Raw genomic sequence first — 18,710 nt, 5'->3', positions numbered from 1 at the left:
ATCCCTTCATCCAGCAAATCCCAACGATACCTTCAAAGGACAATACATGATAACAATCAGGAGGGGAACAGAGCAGCCTCTTAGAAAACATTTTTTAAGAAAAATCAGAAAAAAAAAAAAAAAATCCCCTGGCAAAACACAACCCACACACAAATAAACAAGGGTCTTAACTACATTTGGGAGTGAAAGAGGCTAATTTGCAGTTCACTCAACTTTCTGCAGTTTGTATTACCAACAGTTTTAGCAACAAGGAATTTTTTAGTAACTCTGTCTCATTTTTTAGAAGTTTAGCTTGCTGGTAAAAGTAATGTACTAAGTCACCAACAAATGTGATAATTTTTGTAAGTTGTTTAGGTCACTCCTGATTCCCATTAACAGCTTTGCACTCAGGGTCAATTTTGGCTCCCCACCCTCTCAAAAAGTTAATGGATATAACATTGACTGAGGCACAGGGCAATCAATTTGTCTCTGCAATGAAGTACATTTCACCTGCCCACCCACAAAGCACTCTGAAATGTATCATTTCATTCTGATGAAACAATAAGCCCCAAAACATAGTAGAGAGTGGTTAAGGGCATTGTCTCTAATGGGCCTGTTTTCCATACAGCCAATTCCTGTCCCTTAATTCAGGGACATCCCAACCAAACTCCTCCATGCAAAAAAGCTGTCTCCCCAAGGTAAGCAGTGCTTTACACCTGGGTGAGGTCCCTCAGCTGCTTGGAGCTCAGTTCCTTCAATTACACCTTGTCACTCACTCTGTAATGACAGCACAGCTCAAAAATCACTCAAGCACTACTCCAGCATATTCTTAAGGCTGCCCTTACCTGTCCAGACAGACACCTTCCCCTGCAAATCAGTGGAAAGAAATGGGTGCACTCAGCTTCACATAACACTCACCTATTGCACAAACATTCATCCAAGCACACAAGCAAATGCACAATACCAATACTATTGGAAGCATATCAGCTCTGACATGATTTTGCAAGGGTGTTTCTCCTCACTGCAAGGAAAAACTGAACACTGATTCCCAACATTTCACCTGCAGTGAAACCCTTAGTTATGGCAGAAGCCCACTGCACAACAGAACAGGAGGCATAGTGTGGATGGAAGCCAACATTCAGTTTTTAAATAGTTAGCATTTTACCTTCTAGTTCTTGAGCATTCTTTAATTTTAAGGCAATTGGGAATAATACTGCTGAATCCAAGCACATCACGTATTCCAGAAGTCTCCATATTCAGTTCAGCCTGACACAACAAAAATCACTTTCTGGACAGCAAACACCTGCCATTAACCACCTGTTTTGCAAGGTGACCACAGAGAGAACTGCCTGAAGCAAGTCAAGCACCAACCCTGAAAAGGCCTGGAGTACATTTTAATCATCCTTTGCTTCAAAGCCATTACAATTATCACTGGTTTGTTTTGTTTTTTTCAGTATAACCAGGATCCAATTTTCTGTGCTCTAATTAGGTGATCAAATTCTTCAAAGATAAAAACTCCTTCTACACCTTGTTCACCTTTCTCTATTGACAGATAAAACAACCATAAAACATATGCTACACTGGAAGTCATACTTAAAAAAATGTCCTTAAAGAAACTTGCTGTTAAAAATGTTCACTGTTGCTGTTCACTCAGCTGTTGCCACCAATTGCAAATGGCCTGGCATCTTTAGTAAGAAGATGATTTTAGATACTATTCTTGCTTAACAGATACCTCTTTGCCTTGGTTGGTCATTGAGAAGGTCATTACTTTGGGTGTACGCCACAGTTTCTGAATTAAATTATACAACATTTTGTAATACCCTCTCATATTCTTGCTTTTTACCCTTAATTAATGATAAAACAAAGATTAACTATGCAAGCTATTAGTTCCTCAGAAACCATAATTTGTTGAAAACATGATAACACTAAATATATTGTCACTAGACATCTGGATAACTAAACCAATGACTACAAAATTAAAACAGCTTTCCCTGCTGTGCAATTGGGCACTGAGGCCACCAGAACAATCTTTTGCCCCCTATAGATTGTTATGTTTGAAACACCCCCAGGTCTTTGGCTCTTGCCTCTCAGTCCATGTGGTTTCTACCTTTGTTATTTTATCCATTAAAGTCCTTTATTCTTTAGGCAACTCCATCATTCCCATCCCTCTATTTTTGCCACGCTCCCCCTGGCTGGACTGGGCTCGGGGTCCCATCAAACCAGACTGTGAAGTAATCTGAAAAGCTGTTATTTTTTAGAGCAGTCAAATACAGAACAACCTTTGTCTCCTTCTCACATTCCTTCACACCTTCACACCTTCAGAGTGGAATTACACCTGCATCCTAATGTTGTTTTAACATGGGCTTTTTGTTTCTTCCCTGCTCTGAATAAACACTTTGAAAACAACATCCTTGAATCTTCTGTTCAAAATCAATACTGGAGCTCTGCAGCTTGGGCTTTTCTCTGATAAACAAACCTAGTGCAACAGGTGAAAAGGAGTTGTGATCTAACCTTTATTATGCTGTTTAAGTGCCTTCCAAAGTTCTAAATTACTGCCAGAGATCTGTGGTACACAGCAAAATGCTTCCCTTCAGTGCCTGACCTTTCCACTTCCCCACTGGAGGCACAGGAAAGCAGCAACATGTCCTCCACTAAAAGCAACACACAAAGTGAATTATTGTAGTTCAGCCCTTCATCGAGTTTATCCTTTAAACACAGGCAATGGCAAGTAACAAATCTTCTGCTTCTGCTGTTTGAACATATTTTCAAATGTGGAGAAATTTACCCATCACCTTTTTTACTCATGTTTACATGAGATAATTTAGAAAGACAGCCTCTCCCAGAAGAGTGGTTAAATCTTCTCACAGACATAGAATAGAAAAAAAAGAAAAGCAGAACAATAGCTAAAAACCCACTATTGCATTTCTTAAATTCATAAGGAAGTGTCACTTAGAAGTAAGTGGTCCTTGCTTCTCTCACCTCTGTTGTGACACTGAAGCATTCAGCTAACAAGGCTGGCTTTCATTTGACTTTATAACTGATAGGAACCATTAACGTGAATTATAAATGATTTTTTTAAAGCTCAGTATTTTAATTTTAACAAAACATAGTGACTTGTATTTAACTCTTACAAAATCCTGTTTAGTTGGGGAAGGTGGAAGATGAAGGGCAAGCATTTCCAAACTACATGCATTTGATAGATGAGAAAGCCTTAGCTACTGAGACTAAAGGGACTCACAGGGATTTAGAGAAAGCAATTTCCTTACCATGAGTGGGACACACAATTTAATTTATTGCACAGAAAGGAAGTTGTTCAACGCAGGAACAGGGTCTAGGATTGGAGGTCCCAAATCAGCCAGGAGATACTGTTCTATTAATATAATGTTCTATTGCTCCCCTTAGCTCACAGTCTCTGGCACAGCCTGTCTGAAGAGTGAGAGAACATCTGGGGAAGTCCAGCCATCAGTTTTCTTCCCTCTCCTGCTCTCCCAGTATGGCCATTCTCATCTTCATGCATTATACCATCTGTTTGATCACTGTGCTCTCAAAAGAAGCAAACAAAGAAAACAGATGAAACTTCAGGGATAGCTTCCAGCTCATAATTAAAAGGCTGATAATTCATTAGAATCTAGGCAAGTTGCTTGAGGCCCCCAAAACAGGCATTGCATGATATTATGAAATTTATTTTTTAAAGAGAGAAAACAGAATCCTCATTCAACATCTTGTCTTGAACTCTCCAACCTTCTTTGGTTATTTTGAGTGGGATAAAATAAGCATGCTGAGTGTAAGCTACTATACAAGAAAACAACTAGGCCCACCCACTTCAAGGTAAAGGCAAACAAAACTACTTCAGTGAGCTTTAATATTAACAATTTCTGTAAGATTTAACCTCTGAAGGCTAGGAGAATATTTCTTGCAGCACCTCTGAATTAGCATATGGAATTGTGAGAAAAATGAGACATTACAACATCATTGGTATCAACACATCCTTTACAGAGTTATATCTAAACAACTGGAAATTAATCAGAAAAACAGGGACAGAAATATTAAAAATCAATCCTCTCTTTACTCAAATTTACCAAAATGGTTAAACTGTACTTGGGTTTAGCTTCATCCACACTAAGATCCTGACTGAATCATGGTATTTTCTCTACCACAATTCTAGATTAACAATTTCTTATCCCTGATTAATTAGCTGGACTTTGTTCTTGGCAAGAGTCACAGCAGTAAAACCTCCTAGCTTTTAAAGTTCTGTGACTCTCTTTTAATGCATTCACCCAAGCAGAGGTGTGTAAGATATGTACTGTAATAGAACACTGAGGAGAAGAATAACAGCAAAAATACTTCAGTTCTTGCCAATTTGATGATGTTTTGTAACATAATCTCACAGAAGAGTTGTGTAGAAAATCCCACATGATAACATCTACTCACTACCAGTGGAGCAAGCCAACTTCATGAAGAAAACACTGGGGACCAACAGGGTCCTACAATGGTTGGCAGTGGTTAAGGTGCAAGGGGCACAAATTTGGCACAGCAGGGAACACAACTCACCTTGGGCTACTGATTTAATCACACTCTGTGACAACAGGGAGAAACCCTTCTCCCAGCTCCTCAAAACCATACAAAGTGCCTTATTTAGCAGGGCATTCTCACAGCCTCCTAGGTGAAGTGCTGGAGAAGCCCAGGTTATTGTAGTATTTGGTAATGAATATAGTTAGACCATGCTCACAGGGTCCTGCTGACACTTCTTTACCATACATTGTATTTTTGTGCACAGACCCATATTTGTGAGCTGTCATTGGCATGGTAAAAAAAAAAATAGACAGAAAATAGAAGAAGAAGGTAGGCTAGAAAGAAATCAAAACTACCAAACAACTGATTAATCCATTGAAGACTTTTTTTGTGCAAATGGGAGTTTTCCATGCTTAAGTAGTTCAATTTTAAAAACCCTCTGAATGCAACATGTGCATGGACATACACCAGCATTTCATGATAAAGGATCTTGTCCCTACACTACAGAGGGAAAAAATTATGTATGTGTGTTAATCCAGTAGTATTTTCCTGTAAAAAGGTTAAACACAGCCAAGAGCAGGACACACTTGCCTCCAGTTGTCCTTTTAATATGCCTCTTGTCTTTCCATGGAGAAACTGTCATTAGGAGTGAGAAAGAGACCATTTTACAACCCATTTATTCTTCACTGTCTCTGCCTTTTCTGGATATACTTGTTGGAGTACATTAGTCACAGGTATGCAGCAAGCCATTAGAGCATGCCAACATCTGATGCACACTAAAATTAATTTTTCTTCTTCAGCTGGGAACAGACTGCTGGATGTTGCATACAAGTCTTTGCTGAATTAAGGAGTGAACAAATAAGATTTCTAAAATCAACAAACCCACGTGCTTATGCACAGTCTGTATAAATACATACCTACTCTATAAACAAACACACTGTCCTACAGTGAGACAATCATTTGCCTCTTTAGAGCAGGCTCATTAAAGGGAAATAATTTTGCAATAGCAAAGCATGAGTGTAGTCCTAATGAGAAGAGCAAGCTGCAAAATGCTAGGAACACCTGGTCCAATTTTTGTACTGACACAGCATGAGATGGAACTTATGAAAAGGCTGAATTTTTCCTTCTCCACAGCCCAGTGGACTCTGGAAGCAAGTTTGGTCTGCATTTAGTGTCTTAATGTTGCATAAATTCCTATGGGTATGTGTTGCAACACTTGATACTTTTATGTTGCCAAACTGAGTCTCAAAATCTAAATCTCATCTAGAACAGCCAGAACTATTCGCTGTAAATAATATTTTTAATTGAAACCCCCTCTTTCTATACACATAACTTGATAGCCACTCCTACAAATCCATAAATCTCTCATTTGCAGTAAGACTGATGAGCAATTTTCAGTCTGTGTTACTTCCAGACCTCACTTAATTCTTCTACTGTTTCACTTGTATGTAGCTGATCCTTCAGCTCACACACAACAATTAATTCCACTGAGTCACAGACTAAATCTTAAAGAGGAAAATAACTAATAGGAAACTGAATCCCACTTGAACTAAATGAAAGTACAAAAGTCCAGAAGTTCACAAATCTTCATGGGATACCTGCAGTTTATCTGAAGGCATATAAATAATAAAAGTAGGGCGGCATCATATTATAGCAGTGATATTTTTAAGGACTATTCAGCCATCTGGCTTGAGCCAGGATGATCCACATTCTTCTCTGGCATTAGAGAGAGGGATGCAATAAACATTCAGGTCTGCAAGTTTTATGTCAAATTTTGTGACAGGTTCAAAAACATTTTTTTTCCAAGATAGGAATTCTCCTGAGAAAACAATTCTTGGTTTGTTGTTTCTTTTCCAGGCCTAAGGTGTCAGGATCTCAAACTCCATGTAACTATTTACTAAATAAGAAATACCTCTGATAGCTTGTTCAAAAGACACATAAGCTGGATCAATTCTACAAGATCAAGGCATATCCTCAAACCAGTACAAGAATTAATGTAAAGGGAAAAGTTTTGTGTGTTGAGTGTGAGCCCAGCTACTCTCCAATAGCTCCAGTAAAGAGTGACTCTCCTTACTCTTTATTCTTTCCCCTGGTAAATATCTTTTTCTAAGATAATTTTTCCCTTTTTTTTTTTTTTTTTTTTTTTTGGTGGAATTTTAAGTGATACAAGTATTTTTTCTGCTTGAGTTTTACATGAAAAATAACTTCTCACCTACTTATTTCTTGCAAGCCCACATTGATTTATACTCGACTGTTTTGTTAATAAAGTGATAATCTGAAACAAAATATTATTTATTATCTTTTATTATTCACCTTATTCTTCTTTGTCTGAGGAATCATATCAAAGACAACAGCCATTTTATAATCCTGCAGTTCATTATCTCCCATTTGCTAATATGCTCAGTGCCTTAGCCTTGCTCCATTTCTTAGTAATAATTACAAAAATTAAAACCACATTAACTCAATATGCAGATACTTCTTGTTTTAGAACTTATATAAGAGCTTTTCAACTAATCAGTGGCTGGTTAGGGCCACTGTCCTCATTCATCTCCCAATTCCCCTGTCATCCTTCATGAAAGTTTAATCTACATTTTCCATTAAGAAGTTGTCTCAACTGGTGTTCACATTTGCACAGGGTGGTTTATTACTTTTTTGATTTTTATTTGCAATGGTGGTCACACCTCCACAACTTATCTCTTCATCTGAATTTTTTATCAAGCAGCTGCATGTTTTCCTGTTCCTGAAATCTTCAAATCACAGAAGCAGAAATTCACTTACTTGATCTAGAATCACAAGATTTGAGAGGAGCAGGCAACCCACTTGTATAACCATAGTCAGGAGCAGTCAAGATTCTAATCTTTCCCATTTAAAACTGCATTTATGGTTGGAAACAATTCACTGATATTTGATCAGACCTGGACTCTGTATGCAGTTGCAAGATCTCCAGTTCCTCATGTTTCATTACAATAGGCTGCAGTGCATTTGCTGGTATAATATACTATGAAGGGTCATGAATAATTAAAAATTAATCACACTTGTCAAAATAAATAAATGCAGTCAGTGATGCAGAATGCTTGAATTTTTTATAGCATCTTTTTGCTTATTCATGAATTAAAAGAAGTCTAGTAATCCACAATGGATTGCCTACTCATTACAGCATGTATAGGCCCAAATCAGATCCCAACAGTGGAGGTTTTCCTCTCAGTCTTTAGCACATCAATGAAACCTTAGCCTTAAATCTCTGACCCTGCAGAAAGTTATGTAAGTTAGACTTGAAAATGTGAATAACTCTATCCAATAAGCAGATCTTCAGGGGCCTAGCTGGCAGACACCAATGATTCTCTCACTCACTAGTCTGTTTACAAGATGGGGGAATGGAGGAGAGTGGAAGCATTTTAGCACACACTTTAAAAATCAAAACCTTGATAGCCTCCCTAACCTACATTTCTATAGGTAAACAGTCCTGCAGTTCTTCCTACCAAATACTTGATATTTTTGCATAGTTTGATAGCATTCCCAAGGCTTTAGCAGAAGAGCAAATAATTGTAAATGTTTAAATAGCAACTGTTCTCTGACTCTCTGAATTGGTCTAAAACTGTTAATGCATTTCTACCATTTTTTAAAGGGAACCTAAGCCCAGGCTGGGAGGTGAGCAGGGAACACACCACCACACCAACCCTCTCAGACCAAAGACACATTAACTTTAAACATTTGGCTCTGAGAACAGGCAGCTGGAAATAGAAAATGAAGAAAGGATGTATGAACAGGGAAAGCAAAGAATTGTCCCTCACCACCCCTGGCCTTCAGGGACTGGTCACACAAGGACTTTCTGAAGCAGGAAAGATTCAATAGAGAATTTAGTAGCTGAAACTATTTCTCTTCCCTGCACATATCCTGTAAATTTGCACACCCACAAAAGGTTCAAGCAACAACAATACCTTGGAAAAAAGTTCCAGTTTCACTGTTTGTTAAATACTGAGGGATCTCCCTTAGCTTCACCTGACATCTAATAATTTTGCTTGATGCTGTTCAATACTGTATTAGAAGAAATATCAAATATTCCTTCTGTACTCATCCTTTCAGGCTTTACAAACCCTTGGGAGTTTCTAAACCTTTATACATATTTTATAAATTTCTGATTTCTATACAACCCTGCATGTATTCCTTTAGATGCCTCTTGCAGGCAGGGTAGCCCTAGTCAATTTAAGTGTTCCTAGAAGACAGTCATTACATACTTTATCATCTTGGTTTCTATTCTTTTAAAAACTTTCCCAACTGTACTAAAAGAGTTTTGATGCATGGGATCTAGAACAGAAGACTGAGTTCTGGATACAGCTGCCCCACACATTTACACTACAGCATACTGTTCCTACTTTCCACTCCCTTCCCAGTAAGCCCCCAAATCACATTTATTTTGTGACTGCTACTGAGGTGATGCTTTCACAGCTCTATTCTCACCCCTAAGTCAGCTTAAGTGACAGTAACCAGCTCAGAATCTGTCTGCATATATCCCAAGCTCTGATTGTCTCCCACCACCTCAATTCAAACAACCTGCACTAAATTTCACCTGCCACTATTTACTGGTTAAGCATCCCTTTTCAATGCCTTGGAAACTAGACCTTCAATCTTTTACCATGAATAATTTAATACCAAACTCTGCCACCTCACCATCTATTCCCATCCAGAAGATCAATGATTTGTGTGACACTACATGCTGAACATGCCAAGTGAGTGGATTGCTCAGCTGTGACTGCAACCAGATGCTGAGACACCAGGAATTAGCTCTTCCTTTAGGAGGCTTAATTCATGCTGGCTTCTGATTTCTTGACACTGAGCTGTATCATGCTGCTGGGACAGGTGCAAAAACACAGAAATTCTTCCAATGTGTCTCTTTGGGAGATCTACCAATTATTTTCTACTGAACATTTCACAGAAACTCATGTGTAGTCTAATGAATCATACCAGAGGCATTTGTCTCTATCAATGTCTTGCCATGACTTGATAACCAAGTGACAAGGATGAGCTAAACCACCCCAAAATCTAGTTAAGCTATCTGTTTATCTCTGTGCATTACTGTCTGCAAAGGAGATGAAATGAGATTGAGATAATTGCAAGTACAATTTGCAGAGAACAGTGGGGGTTGGAACTACTGTGCTTAATTATTTCAGATTGAAACAGACCACACAACTATCTGTGCCAAACAGCTGTAATTAAAGTGATTTAAAATAGAGAGATGCTAGCTCCAAGTGTTGATTTTCAAATGAGTCTTTATACACGCAAGAGTTACAGTCATCCATGAGTTGCAGACCTACTATCTACTGAGAAAAAATCACCACTATGTCCAGCATGCCTGCTAATTTAAAAAAACAAGCCCACACATACACAAGCAAATAAACCATGCAAAATAATCCACCCTAATGCCCCACAAGTCTAAATCCACTCAATCAATTTGACACTGGTTCCTGCCACTCAGAATAGAAGAAAACAGCAGAACACAAGATTCAGCCTAAATTGCCTATATTCCAGATGAGAACCCCCAACTTTTGGGCTTAGAAATAGAATTTTAACCCAATAGGCAATTGGAAATCATCAACCAATACCATCTTTGGTTTTGGGCTGCAAGGCCAGCCAACAGTCCCTCCTTCTTCTGCTTTGATAGGTATATAAATCTGAGTTAGGCAAAGGTATAACTTCACTGAAAAGGATCCAAAAGAATCATACATTGACAACACATAGCACCATGGGGTCCTGGCCAGACTCTTCACCTGGAACAATACATTTACTTCCTTGGGGGCTTTCCCCATTTTTTCCCCTGACTCCAGGAAAATGGCAGCTCTTCTCCCCAATTCAAAACAAGGTTTTAACTCCTAAATTTCAAGGGCAGCCACCTTGAATTTAAGCCACTAGAATTTAAGAAGAAGAACAAAGCAGAAATTCTGATTTACCTCAAACTTTCCCTGAATAGTACCTTTGTAGGAAGGAATTCAGTATGTGTGTGGATGTTCATTGATGCAGAAATTAGAAGATATTTGCATGCAGCACAAATGTGGTCCATCTGTTTTACACATGACACAGACCACACCAAAATGACTTGGTCTGCTGATGAATCAATGGGCCTTAAAAGTTAATTTATAATGGCTATCTGGGGAAAAGTACTATACTATTGGTATGGATGGGAGAATAGAGTATGAATGAAAGCAGCACAGAAAATTTCCTCAGTATTTGCCTGAACATAAGAACTGTCAGGAGCAGTCAGACTGCAGCTCTACAAAACCAAATTTCAGTCTCCAGTGCTGGTGCCTAAGAGAAGGACCCTTTCACTTGCAGCCTTTGGTGTAAGAGGCTTCATGACTCTAAACAGACTATTGAATTAAACATCCAGTGATGAATGTATTCTGCAAGAATTCATCTGATCTTTCTTTAAACTTATGCACACCTCTGGCCCCACAACATTAATTCATGTATTTTATTAGCACCATTTATTCAGGTACTACATGAAAAAAGTCTCAGCTTGCTTGTTTTAAACCCAGAACCCACCAACTTCACAGCTGCTTTCCAATACTCTTCAATCTGCTTTTTAAAGACCTCTAACCCCTGCCATTGGAGATTGAATAGTGAATCTTTGTCTGTTTAGCTTTTCTTATTATGGGAACTGCTCCATATCCCTTGAAATTTATCCCTTGTCCTTCCTGACACTTCTGTTTTCCTGGATAAAGTTTGTAGCTCTAACACCCCCATTTTCATTTTTGTAGGTCCATTCCTATCAACTCCACCTTCCAGAAAAAAGTTCCAAGCAGGTGTCACTAACAGCTGAAAGGATGTTAAGAATTTTTGTGCTTTCCCAGGATTAGAAGAGCACAAATACCTAAAAATCTTTTCACAACTTACAGTCTTAAAGAAATACGCTGCAGTTCATAGAGATGATCATTAAGCAGAAAAAGGAATTCCAACAAACCACGTTTTTTTCTTAGAAAAGAAAATAGTCTGTTGCACTCTCATCTTTTGAGACTTCCTAGCTCTCTTTTGAGACAGGATCTTTTTTCTTTTATTAAGGACAAAGCCACCTTTGTTTTCTTACCAAACAGAGAACCTAAGCCCTGGACAAAAGGATATTGCCTAAAATGGTCTGCAAACACACAAGTGGTTAACAGGACCTAGAGCAAAGATAAGGCCAGACTCTTCCAAACACTGAATGACCTTAAACACAGGCACCATAGTACAGTTTTCATCAAATATCATCCATGCCATGGGCCAGCCCAATTCAGATTTTGCACAAGACTGTATTTGATACTTCACTTCCTAGGTATATGATAGAGCTTGCCTTTAGGTGAAAGCAGATCTCTCCTGTACAGAATGACCCCCCTTTTGTTTGTCACTTTGTTTTTTCATTCACTCTGTTGAAGCAAAGGGATTATAGCTGTCTTTAGCACTTCAGGAGGACTTCTTTGTTTGGGCTGGGTTTTGGGTTTTTCTGTTATGGTTATTTTAGGGAATGGAAGCAAGGCTGTTTTTATTTTAAAACTAACCACTTCTGATGGCATTACACAGCCGTATTCATCTTACCTTTGGGTGTGCCCTCAGAGTGATCTCTCTCCAGCCCTGGGAGGTTTAGCTGTGAGATTTCCTCTGCATTCAGTCTGACCCAGGCGTTGTTGGGGGTTTCCTGATCTTTTGAGGTAAAAGAATACTCCAGCTCACAAGGAGATTCAAAGCTGCAGTCAAATACTGTAAAAAGAAAATGGACATGAAACATGCCAGGTTAATTAAATCTGGTGTCTTCTGTGCTCAAAGGTAGGTATACATACATGTGCATGCACATTAATTTTATACTTCAGTAAGTTAGGGCTTGATTTTTTTCAGTAATGAGGTAAAAAGAAATGGGGAATTCCCTAAACAGACAGGGAAAAATGGGTCTGAATTGGGCTGCACAGGGAGGTTCATTATGGAGGCAGCAGCAAATCAAAAGGAATACCCAAGAGCCAGTAATTCCCCTTCAGGACAGGTCAAAGGGCAGCTCAAGCTAAATTGGGGAAAGGCATCATCTGGATTGAAAGGAAAATAGCTTAGTCAATGGGTGAAATTGGACAGAAAGCCAATCTTTTCTGGGATGCTGCTTCAAATTCAACCAGGACCATTAGCGTGCAAAGACTCCTAACATGATGCACACCCGTGTCCCACTCAGTGAGCACAGGTCTCTACAAAGACAGTCATCTCTCCTGGGCATGTGGAATGTGCTGGAAGTCATAGGGACTGGACCCCAGGAGCTGACATTCTGACCCCCTGTTGTCTCTTTCCTGAGACAACAGAAGCAGCAGCAATCAGACTTGCTGCTGCACAATTTCAGCCTCCAGGCAGCACAGCCAGCAGCTGCCTGCAACAGAGATTTCTCTTTTTGAGATGTTTCTTGAGAGAAACCCATTACCCTGCTGGTACAGCTATAATTCACTTTGCAGTGTCCAGTTTACCATCACACCACAGCTCAAGCTGCTTAACACAACATGCAGCGACAACCTGCAAGGATTTTACTTTTAATTGCCTAGATTTTCCAAAATGCCCAGTATAATTTGCTTTTGTCACCACTGTCAGAACTCAACACAATATTCAGTAAGAGAAAGAAATTATTTTAGAACTAAATCAGTGTTACTGAACAAGCTAGATCCATTTGAAAAAGTCAAGGAAAAAAAGAATACAGCTGCTCCTTGGAGTATTCTGCATTGTAGTTCTGTCTTGGCATGCTCTGCAGGTGAGACAAATAATCTGAATCGACACTAGTGAATTAGCTGATTTTTTTAAACTTCAATTACATTCTCTGTTGAACATCTAATTCCTTCTTTGTGGGCACAGAGTTATGTAGTTCAGCCTATTCTCCTGGTGATAAAATATTTTCTAATCTGAAGGTTAATACTCTTGCCCTCTTGCTACACTTTTCCCACCTAATTTTCCTTTTTAACAGCAAGCTGGAAGGAATGGAGTTTTTTTTTTCCAGTTTATATTTTATTTTCTTAACCAAGTGCTTTATCATCCACTCAGTGCTTTAAATACTTCACAACACCAGGAAAACCATATAACATAAGGAGTTTATTTACACCACAAGCAGCAGTAACAAGGATTACACACATTTCCTTAAATCCAAATGCACAAGCCCCTACTCTCTTCAGGCCTCTAAGTTATCAATATAAATTTCATGATACATGAAGCACACTTCAATTTAGGCAGCAGGGAACTGTGAATATACTCATGCAGTTTAGTACTGCAATATCATATCCAAACCTCAGACCACTTATTTCTAGTCCCTTAGATGGTCTTAAAAAAACAAAAACAAAAACCAAACCCAAACAGTAAAACCCAAATCAAACATTTTTTTTAACTCTATGAAGTGTTAGGAGTCTGTTGGACTTTACACCTAAGCCCAGACAGACAAAAGAGCAACCAAACACTCAACTATACTTTACAGAACATATATTATCTTTACTAGTCACAAGGAACACCTTGAACAGTATGTGTTTTAAGGCACTGTCAAAAAAAATATGAAGGGGAGAAACACAGCTCATATAAGGATTTTTTTGATGGAACTCACTGGATGACAAATGGGAAAGCCCAGGCCAAGGACCACACATGGCGAGAACAATAATTTCAAACCAACTATTTCATTCTTTGTGCACTTCTCTTCGCCATCAATCTCACATTTTCTCCAGCTTGCTGCTTGCTTCCTCTCCCCTCCTGCCCAGCTGCTGGGAACAGAAGCCTTTGTGCTCTCTAGCCCTCTTCACCCAGGCAGAGAGGCCCTTCATGGATACCCACAAGGCGCTCTCATTCTCTCCTCCAGTCCCCCTGACTGCCTGATTGTGGTGCCACCAGCACTCCATAGCTGCTCTGCTCCCCACTTTGGTCTCACTTTCCAGAATGCCCATCTCAAAAGAGAGCTATCAATCAGCTGTGGAGCCCTTAACACAGCAGGCCTCTGACCTACAACTGGTACAGCTTAATTGGGGTATGTGATTAAATACCAGTCACAACCAGTGTTGTGACCCCTGCAGACAGGGAAAGTAAAGGAAGAAAAGGCAAGCAGCAATGCCATTCCCTTCCCTACAGAGAGTGGGCATGATCTAACATGCCTGCTGTGGTCACACAATGTCCTTCACAACAGGTTGCTCCTAGGAACAGAGGGAGACTATTCTGCTCATGCATCCGACAGTTTCTGTGATTCCGTGGAAACACACTTGCAACTTTTACATGATTCAATAGTCCCCTCACATCACCAGAATATCAGTACTTTTTCTAAGCTCTTATTTAAATTAGTCCTGTATCAGACACAAATTTCAGTGTTATTATTCTATTCAGTACAAAGAAATGCTATCTGATGCAACACAGGAAAATCTGTGCAAACAGCATCCAGCCTTCCAAGGCTGACATTAACTTCCCTCAGGCTTTCCTTCTTTCACAATGTCCTTCACTATCGACAATGTAATATACCTCATAAAAAAAGAATTATCTACAATGCTTTTTTTTTTTTTTTTTTGGTGACTGAGAAGCTGGTCTTGTTGTGTTAGCTATTACAAGACCACATAAGCCATACTTGCAAATACAAAACCCGCATAATACTTGAATTGCTGTCACAAATCACCTGCCATTTTTTACACCTCTGCATAAAAAAAACAGTGTTTCTCTTTCCTTTTTCACTTTTGTCTTAACATTTAAAGGCTACACCAAGTTTATTGTTTTCTTGCCCAGTTAAGCACAGAAAGCAGTAGCCATGTGCCTTTGGAAGCTGGATAAAGGCCATTCTGCCTTTTTTTTAAATTAAAAACTAAACACTGCAGGAAAGGCAATTGAAAGTAACACAACTTCTAGTGGTTATTTTTTAAAGCCCTATACCAATATAAAGTGACTAGATACAGAGCTTTTGGAATTGAATACTGTGCCTAGTCAGTAAAGTGGGGTGATTTTTTGTGACTTCAGATGATTTTCCAAAAGAGATGTCACAGAGATTTAAACAAAGTACATGCATTTATGTCAGAGCTATATTGACACTACAGATCCTAAATGCTCTACAGGAGTTTAAGTTCCATATAGAGAAAGAATAGCAAAGTCTCTTCTTAAATAACAAATTTTAAAACCCCAAAACAGAACAAACAGCTATTTGTCCAACTATCTCTTTTATCTGCAACTGCTGGGCTGGAGAGAGCAGAAGAGATAATTTGTTAGAAGTCTATTTCATCATCATTATGTCTTTAAAGAAGAAACAAAAGTGATGTTTATAATCAAAGTAAGATAATAATCTGTTTAAGAAAGGCTGTAGATATAAAACAGTTCAGCTTTTGGTATGCAAAAAGATGTAGAATATTAACCACAGATTGAAAAGCCAATTAAGCTACCATTCAATTAAAAGACAGTAGAATCTATGTATGTCTGATTATGTTAGAGTCTTGTGAGTGTTTCAATTTATTTATATTTTATCAACATACCTAACAACAATAATTTGTGCACAGATAACTAAAATATCTGGCAAGCACATCTGTTTCAATTAAACTGATTAGAGTTTTCTAATAAACAAATGCCTTAAAATAGTAGTATAAGTAATGCACCAAAACACAGTAATCAGTGGGAAGCATTATTTTACATTGCAGCAAGTCAAATTATGGATCATCCACTTTGAGGTCATCTTGGATCTTTTGTGTAACACATATCACAGAAACAGACCTTATTTAGAACAAAAATAACCTAATATTGAGAGATAGATTTAAAAACCTCTTCTTGTTAAGAAACTACTCTGATTATCCTTTCTTCAGCTGTCAAACAAAAGATTAAGTTTATTTGGTCTAAACCACCTCTCCTTTCAACCACAAAAATCTTAGCAGCAGTTAATTTCCTCTCAGACTGCTCCTTTCTAGTTCTACACACGTCTGACTTTAAAAAGTCCTTTTCTCTCCTGGTCTGCTGACTCTTCCAAATCGCTCCTGCTCAATTGCTCCCAGCTGGGCACACCTTTGAAAGGGTGTGGCTGCTTTCTCATGGCTCTGCCACAGCCAAGGGAGCAGAGAGTTCTCTGTTCTGGGACCAGCATAGTGAGTTACATCTTTGCTGGCACCTCATCAGCCTGCACGTGGCTAATTTATACAACATCTACAGACAAATGCACAATGTAAAGGTCACTCACACCCATCAAGTCAAGACCACAGTCTCCCTCAAGAACTCTTTCAGCAGTAACAATGGCAGCAGCAGTGTAGAAATAGAGAAAATATTCTTGCAGAGGATGTCTTTTTGCAATACAAATATTGACAGATATTCCTTGTGGAGGAGACATAATTTAAATTGTGTAGTAGAGATCTGCTCTGCTGAGTGAGCTTTGAGACCTCCATCAATACCTACTAACCTCTATTTTACTCATGTTATAAGGCCTATAAGCTTTTAATTTATGACAGGGAAATGACAAATTGATTTTCCAGTTATTAATCCTAGTGACAGAGCCAGTTCCTAAAGCCTTCCCATTCCCTCTGAGTACAAAAGGGCACAGGGCATTCAATCTAAGGGTTTCAATTGCCTCATCAGGCCTTGCTGAATTTCTATTCACCAAACCAGGGTGCACATGTGGGGTGCCACAAAGAAGCCTGCAGCAATAAGTATTTCTCCCTGAAAATAGAATATAATTTGGAGACACTTTGCTCCCTGGCTGTCAGCTTACCCACCTGCTGAACACCCAGGAGGACCTAAATAGAGGCCAGATCCTTGGAAGGAAGCATTGCCCTAGTGGCACAAAAAAGAGGTGAAACTTCTTGCAAATGAATTCCTGGTGCTATATTTTACCTTTGCAACTGGAGTTACAGCTGGAATTTAAAATAAGGGAATCTACCACAGGATGGAGGGGCACAGCAAAAAGGAAAAGGGAAAAGGTGTTGGCAGGCACACAAATTCAAGAGCAAAAACAATTGCAGGGCTTAACTGCCTTGTTCCTGCTGAGCAAGCAAGGCTGAAGAGACAATTTCACCTCTTTCCTTCCATTGTCTAGCCCTGAGGAAGGGCAAACTGCACATTTTAAGGGATGCTTATGGCACGTGTCTCCCTGCCAGGCACTCTGGGTCATGCTGCCTTTAGCAAATGCCTGTGCCAACAATCCCCTTCTGCTCCTTGGGCTGACAAGCTGAGAGCAGCAGCCTGGCCTGACAGGGGATGTGGGGAGGCACTTGAGGAGCCCACAGCACTGCTCTGATCAGCACAGCTTTGGGGTCCACCCCTCTGCTGAGCCTCAGTCGCCTGCAAGTGCAGCAGAGATGAGCTGGGCACCAGGGCAGCTCCTCTCCCTGCCCTGAGACACAGCCTGTGCTCACCAGGGACCTCCTCTTAATTTCCAGCTACTTAGCACAAGTTGGCTTATCGCTCTCTGTGTCCTTCCTGGGCACCAGCAGCTCTCTGAGCACCATGCCCTGACCTTGAAATGACTGTCAGGGCTGCTGCTGTACCCTGCCAGGGCTGCAAGGGCTCTCAGAGCTCTCTGCCTGCAAGGAGGAGTTCAGTGGGGCCAGTTTCTCCCCAGCCCTCCAGAGTGGGGGCTGCTGGGCAGGGTCAAGGCAGCACCACCACTGCTCATCCTTTTGATGCCCACCTTGAAGGAAAACCACTCAGGTTTCCTTTGGAAGGGCCTTTAAGATTAGACTGCATTCTGGAGAAAAAACTTATCCCAGCAACATCCTGGGTAGGGTGCTTGGACCTGGATTCCAGGTGCAAGCTGCCTTTCTTCTTGTGGAACCCAGAGCTCTCCTCATGCCAGATGCATTTAAATTAATTCTCTGGGGAGTGAGCCACGATGGATGGGCCACTGCTTAGAGAAAACAGCAATAATGCAGCTATTCATTTATTTGTTAAGAGAATCATAAAAATGACAGCATCTACTTTATATCCACCCAGCCCCACAGCGTACACCAGGGACTGAATCACCAAAATCTCTGACAGCTGCTTTGTTCAGTGAAAATCAAACTACAAAGAAAGGGCCAGGACTCCTTCATCAATCAATTATAAGCACAGTCTTTCAAGACAGCTACAGAGAGAGGTGTGAGGAACGGGTGTTGGGAGAACAACTAGCAACAGCTCTCGTTTTCATTCCTCCTGCTCCAAGAAGTGTCAGACCTCATTCTCCACACAAGAAATATTTGTCCACCAAGTCTCCCATGCTTGCAGCAAAAAAACAATACATGAAAGTGCATTTCAAATGCCAGTTCTGGCCA

At 39.7% G+C, this 18,710-nt stretch overlaps 1 protein-coding gene across 1 annotated transcript in view; it reads right to left on the bottom strand.

Annotated features, from left to right (window-relative positions):
- ALK (ALK receptor tyrosine kinase) overlaps positions 1-18,710 on the bottom strand; it is a 301,959-nt gene that overhangs the window by 198,236 nt on the left and 85,013 nt on the right. Inside the window, exon 3 of the mRNA XM_056486982.1 lies at positions 12,055-12,216. Within this exon, the coding sequence (XP_056342957.1) occupies positions 12,055-12,216 (162 nt within the window). The remainder of the gene's footprint in view (positions 1-12,054; positions 12,217-18,710) is intronic.

This window comes from Oenanthe melanoleuca, chromosome 3 (assembly GCF_029582105.1).
Source record: "Oenanthe melanoleuca isolate GR-GAL-2019-014 chromosome 3, OMel1.0, whole genome shotgun sequence".
NCBI classification, from domain to species: Eukaryota; Metazoa; Chordata; class Aves; order Passeriformes; family Muscicapidae; genus Oenanthe; species Oenanthe melanoleuca.
Note: the sequence above shows the minus strand (reverse complement) of the source record. Positions and strands in the feature narration are given on the sequence as shown.